Here is an 18,822-nt window from a genome sequence, read left to right as displayed (position 1 = left end):
TTTTTTTTTTTTTTTTTTTTTTTTTTTTTTTGATGAGTGCTGTGCTATGGAAATCAACATCAGGAACTTGGGGGTGGGGGGTGGGAATGGATTATTTTCCTTTGATGCCACCTACCATCATATAATACTTCCCTAACCTGGGTCAGCCATCCTACTTAGCCTCTGTTTGCCTTAGTCTCCTCAACTTTAAAATGGGGATAATAATAGCACCCATCTCCCAGCATTGTTTGTGAGGAATAAATGAGATAATATTTGGAAAGTTTACAAGAGGTGCCTGGGAATGGAGTTATAGCTTGATCAGCATAACTCTATCATGGTGACTGCAAAAAAAAACCAAACCAACAAAAACACCCCCAAAATATTCTGAGCCCATATCCTCTTGGTGGTGGGCCAGAAGTGACATCTTCATATTCTGCTATGAAGTATGTCAGTGGAAAAAGGGCAGGGAAAGTCATACTCTTAAACTAGTTTTACTACCATTTCATTGATGTTATTCCAAGATCTGACCATTTATTACTCAACCGATCCTAGATGCAATGATTTGTTTTAATCCTAGTTGACATTTAAATCGTTCTTCTCTGGTTACAAAGTATTTTCACATATATGGTCTCATTTGATCCTCAGAGCAGTTCTGTGAGATGTTATCTTTTTCTAGATAATTTGGAAAATGAAGCTTAGCAAGAAGTAGTATGATTTAGTAATAAGCAGAATGGAGTAGTAGTAATAATAATAATAATCATAGCTAATATTTTTATAGCATTTTAAGGTTTGCAAGTGTTTTTCATACATTGTGAAATAATGAGAAAAGTACCAGATTTGGTGTCAGAGGAATCTTGGCTCTTTCATTTACTGCCAATGTGACTTTAGGCACTACTCTGGATCTCTATGGCTACAGTAAACTGTAAAAAAAAAAAAAGCATTGGACTTGATGGCATGTAAATCTCCTTCCAGATATTAAATCCTATAATTGTGTACTGTTAGTAAGGGAGAGAGGAAGATTTGGGATTCAAGCAAAGACCTTCTTAGTTCTGGGCCATTATTTTTCCCTATGTGACATTGCCCTTTTTCAACTATATTTAAAAATCTTCCATTCTTGTGGATAAGAATATTATGGATTTTGGTACATTTCACTAAATTAGGGAGAGAGCCTTACCTAGTGATTAAATCATTCATCTGGGAACCAGAAACTCCACCTTCATCTTCTGGGAGGGGAGAGGCACTACTCTACAGGACATTAGGCAAGCCATGGGACAATGTGTGAACAGGGGTAATATTTGCAAGAGTATTTTAAGATGAAAACATTTTGGACCTGTTAGCAGAAAGAAGCTTAGTAGATATGAAGGTCATTCCTCAATTGTTCATGAACTAAATGTCTAGGTAGGCTTAAGATCTTGCCTTTTGCTTTCTTATTTTTTGTTTCTGCCCTGGGCCTCTGTTTCCTTCTCCAGAAAAAGACTTTATTCAAATGATCTCTAAGAGCCCTATTAGGCCTACAATGCTATGACTATGACTTTTTTATTATTTTATTACTAGAGGGAGCTAGCTGGCTCAGTGGATAAAAGAGCAGTACCTAGACTCAGGAAGACCTTAGTCCATATCTAACCTTAGACATTTTGTAGCTCTGTGATCCTGAGCAATCACCTACTATTAGCACCCACCTCCCAGGGTTGTTGTGAAGATCAAACGAGATAATATTTGGAAAGGGTTTATCGCAATGCCTGGCACATAGTAGGCATTTAATAAATGCTTCCTTCTTTCCTTGTTGGTACCTCCAGGATTTATAAAAGGTGACAATTGAGGCCACTGTTCACTTTGTTGTTGCTCAGTCGTTCAGTTGTGTCAGACTCTTTGTGATCCCATGGACCATAGGAAACCATGTCCTTCTATCCTCCACTCTGTCCTGAAGGCTGTCCAAGTTCATGTTCTTTGCTTCCATGACACTAACTATTCATCTCATCCTCTGCTGTCTCCTTTTCCTTTTGTTTTCAATGTTACCCAGCATCAGGGTTCTAATGAGTCCCATCTTCTCATTATGTGACCAAACTATTTAAGCTTCAACATCAGTATTTTACCTTGTGAGTAGCCTGAATTTCTTTCTTTAAGTGTTGCCTAATTTGACCTCCTTGCCATCCAAGAGACTCTCAAAGGTCTTCTCCATCACCACAATTCAAAAATGTTGATTAGTTCTGGTGAAAAATGGGTAAGAGTAGGGGAGAAGGTAGAAACTAATTACAAAAATAAAATTCATTATGTAATAAAACTGGGCCTAACTACCATATCAGAGATAATGAAGAATTGATTGCATTATTTTGCTTATTGTCATCTAATAGAAAGAAAAATATGTGTTGAAGAATAATTAGTATTTGTGATAGAAGAGACATTCTTTAGTTTAAAGCATCACTTGGCACCCTCATCTTAATGTCTACTCTTTTGCCATTTTAACTTTCAGATACAGATATAAATTTCCTATTCAAGCAAGCCCTCACCATTGTTGGAACAATGCCCTTTACTTACATGCTGGAGAAGTGGAGATGGTTGGTCTTCAAGGGTGAAATTCCCAAAGAGGAATGGATGAAAAAGTGGTGGGAGATGAAGTAAGTTAACAAGTATTCTCTGAGTCTTTGCTATAGGGCCAGGCACTGTCTTGATGCAAGGGTAGGGAATCTGTGGCCTCGAGGCCACAGGTTCCCCATCCCTGTATTAGGGACTTATATAGGAAAATCAAAGAAAAAGGTACCTGTCTTCAAAGAGTTTATAATCTGGCTGGAGAGGAAGAAATTTTTGGTACTTTGGTGAATCCATGAGTACTAACTCCATGGATACAGATCAAAAGCCTTGGCTTTTCATTCAGTATCATTAATTCCTGTCCATGTTTCCCCATAAATCCAATACAGAGGCTCTATCCAACACTATGAGAAGCCAGTTATGTGTTATTTTTATATCTCTTTGGCATCAATAAGCCATTTTTACTGACCATCTGTTAGCTCATTCTTGCGGCAGGATATATGCATATAAAAATGGTAATAATAATACTAATAAGGCAGCATGTAAGTGCCCAGGACTGATGTAGAGAATAGATACAGGAATTTGGGGGGAGGGGAGACAGACAGACAGAGATAGAATCATTGTAGACTAGGTGAGGTTTTTTTGGACTCTTCATAGTAGTGGTCGAGCTTATCATAGAGGATTTAGACGAGTAGGGAGGAGAGGAGAGGAAACTCCAGGAAGGGGGAAAATATGGGGCAGCAGGAAAAAAAGAATGGAAGCATAGACAAAGAATTTTATAATACTAAGAGACATGACCTGAAGTAGTCTGTTTCTAGGGCAGCTAGGTGGCACAGTAGACAAAGTGCTGTGCCTGGAGTGTGGAAGACCTGAGTTCAAATGTGACCTCAGATACTTACTAGCTGTGCAAGTTGTTTAACCCTGTTTGCCTCAATTTCCTCATCTGTAAAATGAGTTGGCAAAGGAAATGGTAAATTGCTTCAGTACTTTTGCCAAGAAAACCCCAGATGGTGGGGTCATGAGGAGTTAGGAATGACTAAACAACAACAAGAAGTATGTAGCATTTGGCACTAAGAACTGATTCCTAATTGGCTCCATTTAAAAAAAAATATGAAGCTTATCTCTGACTAAATCAGTCTTTGTTTGTGACCAGAGAGGTAGCTCTATCTCTATAATCTAATTCTAGTTTTGAGTCCAGTTTCATTGAGACTATGTAATTTGGCCTAACAACATCAGTTGAAAAGTGAAAAATTAATTTACATGAATCCAGATTGGCATAATGGATTCTTTTCCTTGGATTGATAGAATTAATAATGTGATTTGGTGTCAGAGAGATGAATAAGGATGAGAAGCCTGGTCTTTTCTTATTTATGAGATTCTTATGCACAATTTGTCTCTTAAATGTATTTTTATTCTTAACAGGCAATTTGATGGAGATGATATTTATTAAGTTGCCAACCTTGAGAGGAAGGCTAGATTTGGAGGCAAAAGATATGAATAAAAATTCCATCTATACCTCTTAGCACCTTTGGACAAGTCACTTCCCTCCCGAGGCCTCACTTTCCTCATCTGTTTAAAAAAAAAAAGGTGGAACCAAATGACTCGAAAGGATCCCTCTAGCTCTAAATCTGTTTCCCTGTTTATAAGCCTGTGATTCTCTCTCTCCAAGAGCTTATCATCTTATTTGGGAGACAATAGATAAACAGCTGATCAATACACATGCTATTGACAGTTCCAGAATATTTTGCTAGCTCCCATATCAAAATTATCAAACATTGTTAATGATGATGCAGTCTGTGATATTAAAAAAAAAAGATTAGAATGACAGTTTCAATTTTCTAGCTGTTCTTATCACCCTAGACTATTTATGTTTTCTAGCAAAAGAAAAAAAGTTTTCCATCTAATTGGTATGAAAAGTATATGTGATTTTTATATAGGATGAAATATTTTGTTTTTTACTGCTATTTCTTTTCCTCTGCTGATATACCAAATAAAAGTCACCCAGATCCAGCATTGATAAGGGATTCTGAAACTAGCAGAAGAATAAAAAATGTTATAAACGTCAATAAAACTGTCAAGTTAATTTTAATGGTTAAGTTTTAATGAAGGAAAACCTATTGGTGTATTGTTGAATGTGGACAAACAGCCTTATTTGTCTAAATAAGAATGATAATATAACCAAAGTCTAATCAAGTCATTGATTGTGACTTTGTTCTGTTTGGTCTAAGGCAAGAAGCTAGTCAGGGATCACAGTGAAAAAGCTAACAATTCTGAGAAAGGCTTATTTCTCAATCTTGTTAATCTGATTAAAATATGATTCTACAATGATAAGGCATATGCATGCAACTATCTGCTTGCAATGCTGACTAATCACCTCTAAAATGATTTGATATTGGCCTTGCCCAATGTTGTGCAACAAATGATTGTGTCTTTATTAATTAGAAAAATAGTCTCAATAATTGCTGATGACATCTTTATAAATATCATGATCAAATGTCCACTTTGGAGCCATATTTTGACAATGAAAAACATAGTCCAGTTGAATATTGTGTTTGTTCAGATACTATAAGCGGTTGATGCTCAGTCTATTTTTATTTTTTGTTTTTTGTTTTTTGCTTTTTGCTGAGGCAGTTGGGGTTAAGTGACTCACCAGGGTCACACAGCTAGTAAGTGTCAAGTGTCTGAAGCAGGATTTGAACTTAGTTTCTTCTGACTCCAGGTCCAGTGCTCTATCCACCTACATGCCCTTCAGTCTATTTTTAAACTGTTAAATATCATCCTTAAATTGACTGGTTACAAATTATGCCTTTTCTCCATCATCATTCTCCTTGAACTCTCTCCAGCCTTTGACACTGTTGATCGCTTTCTTCTCCTTGGTACTATCTTCTCTCCAGGTTTTCAGGACACCCTTGTCTCCTGGTTTTCCTCCTACCTATCTGACCACTCCTTCTCAGTCTCCTTTGCTGGATCCTGATCCTGATCAGACCTTCTAACTATAGGTGTTCCTCAGGGTTCTGTCTTGGACCCTCCTCTCTTCTCATATACTATTTCAGTTGGTGATCTCATCACTGCCATGGATTTAATTACTATCTCTATGCTGATGATTCTCAAACCGTCCTATCCTACCCTAATCTGTTTTCTGACCTCCAGTCTTACATGTTCAACTGGCCTTTCAGACATCTCAAACTGGATGTCCAGTAGATATCTTAAACTCAACATGTCCAAAACAGAACTCATTATCTTTCCCCCTAAACGCTTTCCTCCTCCTTACTTCCCTGTTACTATAGAGGGCAACACCATCCTCCCAGTCCCTCAGGCTTGTAACCTATCATTGACTCCTCACTATCTTACCCCTCCCCACCCAAACTGTTGCCAGGATGAGTCAATTTTACTCCTGCAAACTAAATTCGATTTTTTTTAGTGTTATGTAGACTCATTATGCCTTCATGGAGGGCAGCCTTGTACAAAATATGGTAATGGCTAAGATTTCACAAGATATAGGGTTCCAATTGAAGTCTTTGAAGGTGCTATTAGCTGAACAATCACTGCTGTAAAGCAAAACTATGCCTTCTTTTTTTAGCTTTTCAAGAGATTATTGAAACAATTCATCTTGCTGATGTTAAAATAAATCCTGGGTTCTTATCCATCAGCTACATTCATTTAAGTTAACTTTTGCCTTTCACATATTGTACCGCATTCTCCAGTTGGTGGTAAAAATGAGTGAGGCTCTTCAAACTCTATGTCCCAATTTATTTTTAGCAGTGACAGAGATGGAAGTTGTTGTTAAGTCTGATTCTTTGTGACCCTATTTAGGATTTTCTCGGCAAAGATACTGGAGTGGTTTGCCATTTCCTTCTCTAGCTCATTTTATGGATGAGGAAACTAAGTCAAATAGGGTTAAGTGACTCAGGATCATACAGCTAATAAGTATCTGAGACCAGATTTGAACTCAAGAGAGTCTTCCTAACTCCCAGTTTGGTTCTCTACCTACTACATCACCTAAGTGCCCCAGAGAGAGATGAGAAGCTTGCAATTTTTTTTTCATTTTGAGGAGAAGTAGCCCAGAATACTTTCAATTGTTTTTTTTTTTTTTTTAAAGATTGGGTTTCCTTATCTCTCTCAGAGGCTACTGATGGGTCTGATTCCACTACTGCTTGGCAGGGGAGATTTAGCTGACTCTCTTTCCAACCTGGGCTGGTTAACCCCTCCTTAGACATGTTGGAGGCTCATCACATAGATGTCAGACTTATGGGAGACTGAATTGGCATAGTTCACTGAAGCTCAGAACTCCTGAACTCAAGAGATCTACCAGTCTCAGCCTTCCTGGGTTGTTGGAATAATAGAAATATAACAACAATTACTACTTTTTGGGCAGCCTTGGGCAGTTAGGTGTTGCAATGGATGGAGTGCTGGGCTTGAAGTCAGGAAGATTTGAGTTCAAATATGGGCTCAGATACTTAATGTCTATGTGATCCTGACCAAGTCACTTAACCCTGTTTGCCTCAGTTTCCTCATCTGTAAAATGAGCTAGAGAAGAAAATGGCAAACCACTCCAGTATTTCTGCCAAGAAAACCCCAAATGGGGTCACAAAGAGTTGGACCTGACTGGACAGTAGCGAAACCACTACTTTTCAGCTTTTTTTTTCTATTTTCAATGACAGTTCAAGAATGTGTGTAGGGAATGAAAATTCAAACCCTGCCACTTTGTAGTTAAGACAAAAATTCAGTTTACTGGAAACATTTGGGTAATAAGATAAGACCTTATTTTACAAGGACTATTGGAAAGATAGGATTCAGGAGAAGTTGGGGATTTTCTTGGGATTTCCCTCATCCCAGGTCCTCCTCTTTAATATGGCTTTAGAGTCAACAACTCTTCTCAGTATCTCCTTTCTCTGTCACTGTTTACTTTTCCCTTTGCTCATTGCTTTCTTTTAAATCCAAAAATTCAGAATATCTTTTTTGTTGGATATTAATGCATCATCTTCTTTTTATACAAATTGTTTAGGACATAACTCAGTCTCTGAACACATTGGCTTTTATTGATTCAAGGAGGTATATAGGCCTTGTTCTTACCCACTTCTGATTTGTTAATTCAATCAAGAAGTGCTGTCAGCTGGTCAAGACACCAGAACAGAATGGAGTGGTTTCAACCCCACCCTTATGTTGATGGTAAATTTCAATCCCAGCATCATTTTGTTATGATACAAAAGAGGAGTTAGAAGGAATTTCTTCATTTTATTTACTCCTAAACTCAGTGACTCCTGACACTGACCTGAGGAGTTGGAAAGAATTATTTCATTTTTCTCACTCCCTGAACTTGGGGATGGTGGGGAGCGATGGGGCAGATAGGGGGTGAAGCTAGGTGGCACAGTGGATAGAGTGCTGGGCCTGAAGTCAGGAACACTCACCTTCCTGAGTTCAGATCTGACTTCTCAGACACTTAATAACTGTGTGACCCTGGGCAAGTCATTTAATCCTGTTTGCCTCGGTTTACTTATCTATAAAATGAACTGGAGAAGAAAATGGCAACTCTAGCATCTTTGCCAAGAAAACCTCAAATGGGGAGTAGAACACAACTGAAGCAACTGAGTAACAACAAACTCAGTGACTCCTGATACTAACCTGCATTTTGAACAAGAAATTTGTAAAATTGTGATTGTAATGGGAAAACTCCCGAGCTTAGATATTAGCGAGAATGATACGAGAATCACTGACAATAAATTTAGTATCATTGGATAAGTTGAAAGCTTAAGTTGATTGCTTCAGGGTTATGGCAGATGTGTTCCTGAAGGTAACACTGCAAACATCACCAGAGATTGGCTTAATTGGATTCTGTCTTCCATCTTCTGGGAGTTTTACAAGTCTATTTGTAATCTTGCAAGTAACAAGCTGTTCATGTGAAAGTCTTTTCAGAATTAGCATATGGAAAAAAGCAAACTAAGGAGGATATTATCTCAACATTACCTTGACTTACTCATGATTTGGTCCATTGAACACAAATTTGGCTTTATAAATTATTTATAATGATGTGACCAAGGAATTGAATCCCAGAACACCTAGTGAGTATCTCATTTTCTAGGATAGGAAGGTAGGAAACTTTAATCTAGTGTGGTCATTTTGGTTGATTAGCTCATTATCTGGTTAAATATAAATATCATGAAAATTAATTGAATCTTTGTACATGTCTGGTACAAAGTACTAGGTTCTACAGCAAAAATTTGTTGTTTTAAGTTCTTTTTAAAATTTGGATTTTTAAAGTAAATTTTAGTTGTTAAATTTAAAAAAAACCTTAAAAGTTTTAGCTAGATGAATAAAAAGAGCACCATTTTTGAGAGAACTGCTTGAGACATTGAGAAGTGACTTGCCCAGGTGACACAGACAGTATGTGTCAGAAGGAGGTCTTGAACTTAGGTTCTCCTGACTTGAGGTCAACTTTCTACCCATGATATGCTGCTGCCTCTCTTTGATCCCTTATGATACACAAACTATGGTCCCTGGAACCAAATCTAGCCTGCCTCCTGTTTTTGTGTGGCCTAAGAGACATGATAAGAATGGTTTTTATATTTTTAAACAAAGTTTTATTGGATTTAAAAATGTAAAAACCATTCTTAGCTTGCAGGCAGTACAAAAGAGATTTAACCCATGAGCTATAGTTTGCCAAGCTCTGTCTTATGCCAACATCAACATCATTGGCTTACAAGGCAATATTCATTGTCTCAAATAGCTGTTTATTTTGCCTTCTGATGGACGAACTCTACCCACTATAAAAAATCCCTTTTTTCCCCCCAAGGCGTGACATAGTTGGTGTGGTGGAGCCCCTGCCTCATGATGAAACCTACTGTGACCCTGCTACTCTCTTTCATGTTGCTAATGATTATTCCTTCATCAGGTAATGTCTTCATCCACATTGTTTACTATGTGATACTGCCATAGATAACTGACTGTAGTGTGGCAGAGCCCCTTTGGCAGTTTGTTGAAACTGATGGACCTCTTCTCAGAAAGCTTTTAAATGCATACAAAAGAATACATAGGATTATATTGAAATAAAGGAAGTCAATTGTATTGAAATAAAAACGTAATTTTTTCTCATCCAGGTTCACTGGATTCCAGGTTCTTAACCTAGTTTAACCCCCTCGATTTGGAGAGGAGAAAAGAGAGCCTTAGAAGGAAGTGATCTGTCTAGGATCATACCACTAATTGAGAGCAAATCAAGAATTATAATCCATAGCTCCTGATCAAGTACATATGTTGTAGAGACTGTCTCAAAGTAGTGGAAGGTTTTCTGCCAAGCAGGTCTTTCAGTGCTTCTGGGGATGATTGCTCATAACAACAGGAAACACAATAACGATTTTCTAGGAACTGTGGTTTAGAAAGGGCACTCTTTGCTACAATCTATGGGAATTTCAATCGGTCAGTCAATCAGTCAATAAGCATTTTATTAAGTACCTTCTATATGACAGGCACTGTACTAAGTGCTACGGATACAAAGAAAGACAAAAGACAGTCCTTGCCCTCAAGGAGCTCACAGTCTAGTCTAATGGGGAAGACAACATACCAACAACTATATACAAACAAGCTTATATAGGATAAATTAGAGGACAGAGGGAAGGCTCAAGAATTGAAGGAGATACATGGCAGGGATTTTTGCTGGGTCTTAAAGGAAGCTAAGATGAGGAGGAAGAGCATCCCAGGCAGTCAGTGAAAATGTCTAGAGTCAGGAGATGGAGTTTCATGTTGAATAACAACAAGGAGACCAGTATCACTGGATTTCAGGGTATGTGGTGTGAGGAGGGAGAATGTGAGGCATAATTTAAGCTTCCATGTCCAGTTGTGATTGTCCTCGAGGAATTAACATTGAGATTGTTGTTTGTTTCTCCTTTAGGTATTACACAAGGACTGTTTATCAATTCCAGTTCCATGAAGCTCTTTGTAGAATTGCTCAGCCCTCAGCTGCTCTTCATAAGTGTGACATCACCAATTCCACTGCAGCTGGGACAAAGTTGCTGTAAGATGCCAGACCTTCTTTTCCATTCATCCATTCTCTAGTATGGCTCACTTTCATGTCTAGCTTTTCATTGGATTGTCTTTATGAAAAAGGAAAGGAAAAAAAGCCCTGTCTCAGGGTTCGTTGTCCAATTACTTTGCGTTATGGATGTTCAGTTTTTAATGAGGTAGGAGGGAACAACATTGGATGGCTGGATCTCACTGGGAGAAGTCACTCTATCTATTATAACTACAGGGCTACAACTGACTGCCGTGTAGCGGGAAGACAGAGAGACATGGGTGGGTGCGGATAGGAGAAAACCCCCAAATCATAGGACCTTGTTTATTTAGCTGTCAATAACAAAGTTACATGAGTCAGTGAGTAGGAAGGAAACTTAACTTGTATTGTTCATTTGCTGCAGATCTAGAATCTCTCAAATGTCTCTGAACACCTTTTTTTTGCATGTACAGTGATATGCTGAAGCTGGGAAAATCAGAACCTTGGACAGTAGCATTAGAAAATATGGTAGGAAATAAGAGGATGAATGCGACACCATTGCTCGAATACTTTGAGCCCTTATTCACATGGCTGAAAGAACAAAACAAGAATGCATATGTGGGTTGGAATACTGACTGGAGTCCTTGTAAGTACCGGATAATCATTTCAGGGCTTAAATTTTTCTGTCTTCTACTGTCTCTTGTTGGTCATTCCACATACGTAGTATAATTCCTTCCACAGAGTAAGTGCTAAATAAATATTTGGGGAATGAATGGATGAATATTGCATTATCTCTGATGGTGTGCATTCTCCATTCTATGCTGTGCACACAGTAGGTGCTCATCAAACATTTACTGATGGAGTCTTTAGCTGTAAAATGATGGGAATTCACCGGATGATTTCTAAGGTCTTTTCTACTTTCAAAATTCTGTGATTCTTCGATTGATCAAATCATTGATGTTGCATTAAATATATTGTAAGATCCAGAGTTTGAAGCTAAGGGAGGGAAGAGGAGGGAAGCCATAATTGTTCTCCTAATCCTTACTGTTGCTCCCACTCATCTGTCATTTTGTATACTAAGGAAAGAGGGATATAGAAAAGAAGAGAAGGGAAAATGAAAAGAAGAAGAAAAAAGAACAAAAAGTAGAAGAAAACATAGGAAGGCAGTTCTGGAAAGTGGATGTTATAAATAGGCCCACCAAGTCCCCCCCACAAAGTAAGACGGCTTAGTTCTCAGCCAATAATGAAACTATTGTCCAGAGTGAAAGAAGAATCATTTATTACGTTTCTTGAAAGAAATGGATGCATTCCCTTTAATGAGAGAAGCATCCCAATACAGGAGCGAGAGCAAGCATTATACTATTATTCTATCCAGTCTCTCCCTCAGACCTCGGATTGGTCCAAACTCTTCCAGGTTGCAGTCTTCCTGTCCCGCCCACTTCATGTCCTTCCTTGATATGTTCTCTCCACCCTCATCATATGTCCCATGTTGTGTAAATGAATAAAAATTCCTCTCTAGGGTATGTTGGATAATATATATGAGGCTTATTAAACCTGTGTACTAGCAAAAAGTCAGTGACCATCCCTTGAACCTGACTAGTTTGAGCAGGTTTCAGCCTGGGCCCTCTTCAAGAGGAACTTGTAGAATTCTTCCAGTTATATGATTTGATAGGGTTGTTCTGCCCTTCCTCCTCTCATCCTGATTTTGCACATTCCTGCACGTCCTATGCAATATCTGTTTTTGCAATCTTCATTGTTCCTATAGAGTCTGTGAAAACCAAACTGTTAGTATTTCTTACAATTTCCTCATTTTCTTTTAATAAAGATTTGGTTTCCACACCTTCCCAATTTCCTTATCCTCTAATCTCTTTAACATAATTTTGCATTTTCCATCACTGGGGAAAGTCTCATTGGTACTTTCAGTCATCATCCTTATATTACCAGAGCCTGCCATCTGAACTCCCACCGTAGGTCTTACTGGGGTAATCTTTGGTGAGGGATGTCTCTATCTATCACTGTAACAATCCTCTAGTACATGGAACTATACAACATCCTACAGCAGTTAATACTCCTGAATGGATATAGCCATTCCTTTCTATTTGCCAAACCAGGATTCTAACTATCTCTTTAATCAGTTATCTATCCCAGAGTTCTCTGCCAACTCCTCAGCTAAAATAGTTAAACCTTGCAATGCCTAAATGATAGTTCTATCTGGGGTTGTGCTGCTGGGCAACATGTCATCAAGGGATTTTGGGGACTTAAAACAATATGGGAGAAGGAAGGAAGGAACTGACTGACGCATCGACAAATTAAAAAGGGGGCGGGCCCCTTATTAAATACAGATACAGAGACCCAATATAAATTGTCCATTTAAAGCTTCAGAAGTTTCTTCTCATACAGTTGTCTGACACTATGGATATCATCCGGTGAAGTCTTCTGGTCTAAGTGCTGTTCAAACAGTGTCCAGTAGACTCTCTTCTCATAGAAATCCTCCTTCTTGTGTCCACTCTCCTACAAGATTGATCTTAACCCAATTTTTAAATTACCTTGCCAATAACCAGGGCAAATAACTCAACCCCCATGTCTCCACCTTTACAGATCAAAATTGGAACCTTGGCCAATTATCGTGTTTTAAGAAACTCAAATTAGAAAAATTAGAACCTAACCTTACACTCTGCATTACTTCTAGTTTTATACCTTGCATTAATTCATTATTCATTCCTATTCATATCCCCCCATCAGGAGGATGAGATTCCACTAAAGAACCAAATAATATCCTGGTTCTATAATCTCCTGGCCTAATTATCCCCATATCATTATGAGAAATTAAAGGATCCTGACTTATACAAGAATATAGTAGTAACAGGTGTCAGGACTGAATTCTTAATTCTGAAATTCTAGGTCAAATAACTCAATCTCATACTTGCATCTTACTATAATAACCTCAGATGTCCCTGCATCAATCTGTTATTTAATATATTTGATATTTATGCTTATAAAACTTATGATTATAGTAATTTTCCATGAAAGAATAGGGACATTACTAAAGTAAGGGAACAATGCTTCCTCAGATTCATGTCAATTCTTGGCAGAATTTGTATAGTAACCAACTGCATTGAGACAGGTTTAAAGTCTGCCAGGTGTCCTAGTGGGAAAATTGAGTCAGGAGAATCCTACCTCAGCCATGCAGAAAAGTCATTCTCCTGACCTTTCCTTGAGAACACCCTCTTGCAGCTCATAGATGCAGCTCACAAACCACCTTTGCAGGTTGCTGACATCATGGGTCAGTAGCTCAATCAGTTCCTTGTTAACCATACCTGGAGTTAGACTGTTAATAGTTCATTAACAGTCCCCAAAGTCTTGGATAGCAAATTCCCCTCATCAGGACTATAGTCCTAGTGCTCTACTGTCTATCACTAGTCTGATAGCCTTGGGCCACATCCAGACTCTATTCAACCTCAGAGTCACTCCCAATCAAGACTTCCCCAAGCCCTCTAGTCCTTGCCTTAAGAGCCTGGATCATATGGCCCATCCCCCAACAAACCCAGTCTTTAGGAGGCCTGGGTTGACAAAAAATTTTTTTTCTTCTAATTTCTAATTGAGGTCCTGATATATTATAATTCCAAATTAGTACATATCAAGTTGTTCACAATAATGTTTGCACCACAGGGCATGCATTATAAAATGATTTCCACAATAGTAATAAACTTTAAATGAAGTTGACTTTTCCATTACTGCAAAAATATTCCATAAGTTACCTCCCTCTAAGAAAATTACACTGAAATTCTTTTCCCCAAATTGAAGATGTCTCTGATTTAGTTTCAGTAACTAATAGAATAACAACTAGATCCCTCAATCAGTTGTACCAATAACCAATTATTCTTACATCATTTTGAAACATTTAAGGACCTTATTCCATACAGACATATTTTTAGTAATAGGCAAATGTCTAGGCCAATACCCATTTCCTAAGTTGCTTAAGAAATAGAAAGGAATGTAATCTTAGGCTGAATAGCTCAGATCTTAAACACACACTTTAATATAGTAGCTCAGATGTATTTTAGCCTTAGTCTGTGGAATAATGATTCAACATTGTGTTTGTACCTTTGTTTCACAAACTTTTTCCCTTTGTCTAATTATTCCCAGATCATTCAGAAAGAATGTCCTATTCCAGGGATTTAATCTTTCACATGACTATGCAGGAGTACTAATTTATCCAACTATTTGGGATATGGGATGACTACACATTCAGATTGAAAACAGCATAATTTCACATACTTGCATTGTGCTCTTGTCTTTTACTGCCTATCTGCTTTGATTACAGAAATTTGCCATGAAAAGGAAAAGCAAGGACAAAACAGTTTTCCAGCCATGCAATATCAATTCCACGTCATAGCCAGACTCAGAAATAGTTAGGTGGAAAACATTCCTTTTCAAAGGAACACAATGGGGAGGCTGAGTCAGCAGGATCTTGTCCTAGGCTGAGGCTAAGACTGTCCTCTCAGCTTTTCTAGATGCAAACATCCACCTGTAACAATCACATTCTCTTTGAGTAGCTTGTGGAATTTCTCTCAAATGGTGGATCATTGACTATTGATTATGGATGGATTTTTTATGATCCATCAGACAACTCAAAACATAATTTGTTATGGTCCCAAGAGCTTTTATCTCAGATGGCAAGTTTCACTAATCAAAAATTTACCAGGACTCACATATCAAATTTAAACTTGTCCTTGTACAAAAGCCAATCACTGGAGATCATTTCTATATACTTGCAAATTCACGGAAAGCCAAGTTTCCCATTTAGGAGCTCCATAACCCAAACAAGGTCTTTGGCAAGTTTACAAAATTAAGGAGGATCGATAGGGATTCCAGAGAAGGGGCTGCCTTACCCACCCCATCTACCTTTAGAATTGCTATGGGCTGTGCTTTCCCACTGGCCCTGAGAGCTGCTCTTTTCCAACATACACACAGAGTAATCAATTACCAATTTTAAGTTTTAGCATTAAAACAATAACCAACAATCTTACAATTTTCAAAAAGTGATAACTAAATTGTATTAGCTATAACAAACAATAAACTTCAGAAAACAACAATTATGTTTCCAGATTATCACATATAGAAATTATTGCTCTTATTACTCTGAGTACTTTTAACAATTGCATTAAATAATAATAATGCCACATCTAACATATGCAATTGTATTAAGCATTTTACAATATCATTTCCCCCCATAACAACCATTATTATTATTTTTTATAGAACAATAAAAAATCTAATCAGATCCAAATTTATAATTGCTAATGATAAACATTTAGAAACATTTTTGTTTTAAATCAAGTACTCTTGGCCCTTTAAAAGGAGATATTCTCCACAAATTTATATATTCTCCTTTAAAAAACACGTGGTGATAATTCCTGCTCTAAATAATTCTCTCTCCTTTTCTTTCCTTCTTCCTAGCAAAGAACAAAGAAAAAGTCCTCTCTCCTTTTTAGAGGCTTATCAGATAAAGCCACCCTCCTGAAAATCTTAGGCTTCAACAGTTTGAATCAATGTTAACTGGTGTAGTCAGTTTTCTAGCCAGACTTAATAAAGCCCTCCTAACAGGATTATCCTGTGAGGTGGTTGGTCTTCTAACCTTCTATAACTATATTGATTTTCAAATCAAACTACAAAATTCTCATTTTCAATCTTTCTACTTAAACCAAACTTTCTCACACCTTCTCAACATGCTTAAACCATCTGAAGCTGGCACAAAGGCACCCAAAACAACCATACAAGGGTGGAGAACTTAAGAGCATATGGCTTACCTCAAAACACCCTACCCCCATCTATTTATTCCTCTTTCCTAATCTTTCAAACCCATTACTCAGACTACCTCCACTTTCCTTTACATTCCAAATTTTTTTTTCTAAATTATACTCACCCAACTTTTGGTTCTGCTTCTCTTTACCTGCTAGGAGAAAGTTAACCGCTAACTGATTTACAAATCAAGAGAGTTGTATTTCCCCCCATACCCTTCACAAATGTCTTTTATAATGTTAATGTTACAAAGACAGTGATTTGAACTCTTAGCTTTGGGATCTGATTAAACCTGAATTAAAATTCTTCTCAGCCCCTTTCTTCTCTCTGCCCTTTCAGTATCTCCCTGCTCTTTGATTCTAATCTCAATCTCCCTCTGAAAGACTAAGATAGGAATCCTTTCTCACTGTTCTTTCTCTAAGCACAGACCTTAAAAGTTACTTAAAAATTTTTCTGGCATACATAAAACATTTACATACATACAGACAGACAGACAATGTGCGCATGATTCTAATTCTAACCTTGACCAGTCAAAACAAACTCATTTTGCCCCAGGGTCCCCTTTGAATGGGTTCCAGGGGTTTTTCCTCCCCTCTTCCCTTCACTAGGAAAAGTTTTTACCCCTGTGTTATTTCCTTTCCAGCAGGAAGCACAGTCTGACTCCCTCCTGCTAATAGGAGTTTTCATTATCCCGGGTAGACGCACTACCACAATTTGCTAGCATCCTCCCCAGTGGACTGCTTTGGGGAATGTTGGGAAGTGAATCCTCACTCTTCCCAGGAGCCTTTCCTTCTGAACCCCAGCCCCCCCCCCCCATCCTAGGATTTTCCTCCCACGGCCCCCAAGGGCTGGTCCTCCTAACATGTGCCCGACCGACAAGAATAGGATTATGCCACCAGTTCCTATCTTGCTCCGAGATCTCAGACTTGCATGGTTCCTGGCCACTGCGGTTTCCCCTCGATTGTTTGTCACTCTCTTGTCACTCTGCTTGGGCAAACACTGAAATCCTGGGATCTGAACTCACCACCTGGGGCGATCAGAGAAGAAGACTGAGACCGCTCAATCTGAATGAGAGCACTCTTCCCAGTGTTCTCCTTTAGTTAGCTCCCGGGGTCTTTCAATTATGCCAGACGATTCCCCAGACTTGTTATAAATAGGCCCACCAAACGTCCTCCCCGTAAAGTAAGAAAGCTTAGTTCTCAGCCAATAATAAAACTATTGTCCAGAGTGAAAGAAGAATCGTTTATTGTATTTCTTGCAAGAAACAAGACGTGTTCCCTTTAATGAGAGAAGCATCCTGATACAGGACCAAGAGCAAGCTTTATACTGTCATTCTATTCAGTCCCTCCCTCCAGAGCTCAGATTGGTCCAAACTCTTCCAGGTTACAATCTTCCTGTCGCGCCCACTTCATGTCCCTCCTTGATGTGTTCTCTCCACCCTCGTCATACGTCCCATGTTAGGTAAATGAATAAAAATTCCTCTCTGGGGTGTGTTGGATAATATGTGTGAGGCTTATTAAGCCTGCCTACTAGCAAAAAGTCAGTGATGGTCCCTTGAACCTGACCAGTTTGAGCTAGTTTCAGCCTGTGCCCCCTTCAAGAGGAATGTATAGAATTCTTCCAGCTCTATGGTTGGATAGGGTTGTTCTGCCCTTCCTCCTCTCATCCTGATCTTGTACATTCCGGCACGTCCTATGTAATATCTGTTTTTGTAATCTTCATTGTTCCTATAGAGTCTGTGAAAACCAAACTATTAGCATTTCTCACATGGACAATCTTAGAAGCAGGACAGGGAGAATTAAAGCTGCCAAAAGAAAAATCTGATAACTCTTACCTTGCCCTCACTACCTTCCTTCCTCCTTTTCCATTTCATATCCCAGCACTGGGGAAAAATGAAAGTGCAGCCAGACCTGGTAGCATTCATACTTCTCAACCTTGCCATTTCTTTTAAATCAGATAATGAATACAGCATCAAAGTGAGGATAAGTCTGAAATCAGCACTTGGAGAAAATGCAGTAAGTAACTTGGGTATCTCTTCCATTATTTTTCTTGTTATGTATTCAAAAAGAGGGTGTGATAAGAAAGCACCAGTATAGCTAGAAGATAGAAACCATATTCCTCTCCTAATAACTTCACCCTATGGACTTTTTTCCTTTGGCATTTAATTTTCTCTGATGTTGCTTTTTTTGGGTAAGTGTATTGAAAAAGCAGCGAAGAGGAACAGTGGTAGAGTGCTGGGACCTGAAATTGAATCTTCCTGAGTTCAAATCCAACCTCAGACACTTACTAGATGTGCGACCCCGAGCAAATCACTTAACCCTGTTTGCCTCAGTTTCTTTACCTATAAAATGAGCTGGAGAAGATGGCAAACCACTCCAGTATCTTTGCCACAGAAACCCCAAATAGGGTCACAGAGAATCTGAAAACAATTAAACCGCAACTGGAAAAGACCCTCGACTTAGAGTTGGAGGACATGGGTTCAAGTCTCAGCTCTGCTATAACTTGTGTAATGTTGGACACACCACTTAAGCTCT

General features: G+C 38.4%; 1 protein-coding gene across 1 annotated transcript in view; it reads left to right on the top strand.

Moving 5' to 3' along the window:
- ACE2 (angiotensin I converting enzyme 2) overlaps positions 1-18,822 on the top strand; it is a 64,973-nt gene that overhangs the window by 36,003 nt on the left and 10,148 nt on the right. Inside the window, exons 11-15 of the mRNA XM_027835355.1 lie at positions 2,450-2,594; positions 9,296-9,394; positions 10,388-10,510; positions 10,960-11,132; positions 18,245-18,303. Coding sequence (XP_027691156.1) covers positions 2,450-2,594; positions 9,296-9,394; positions 10,388-10,510; positions 10,960-11,132; positions 18,245-18,303 — 599 coding nt within the window. The remainder of the gene's footprint in view (positions 1-2,449; positions 2,595-9,295; positions 9,395-10,387; positions 10,511-10,959; positions 11,133-18,244; positions 18,304-18,822) is intronic.

Source organism: Vombatus ursinus, unplaced genomic scaffold (genome assembly GCF_900497805.2).
Source record: "Vombatus ursinus unplaced genomic scaffold, bare-nosed wombat genome assembly UNPS02014814.1, whole genome shotgun sequence".
Classification (NCBI taxonomy): Eukaryota; Metazoa; Chordata; class Mammalia; order Diprotodontia; family Vombatidae; genus Vombatus; species Vombatus ursinus.
The sequence above is the reverse complement of the archived record's forward strand: the minus strand, read 5'-3'. Positions and strand labels throughout refer to the sequence as shown.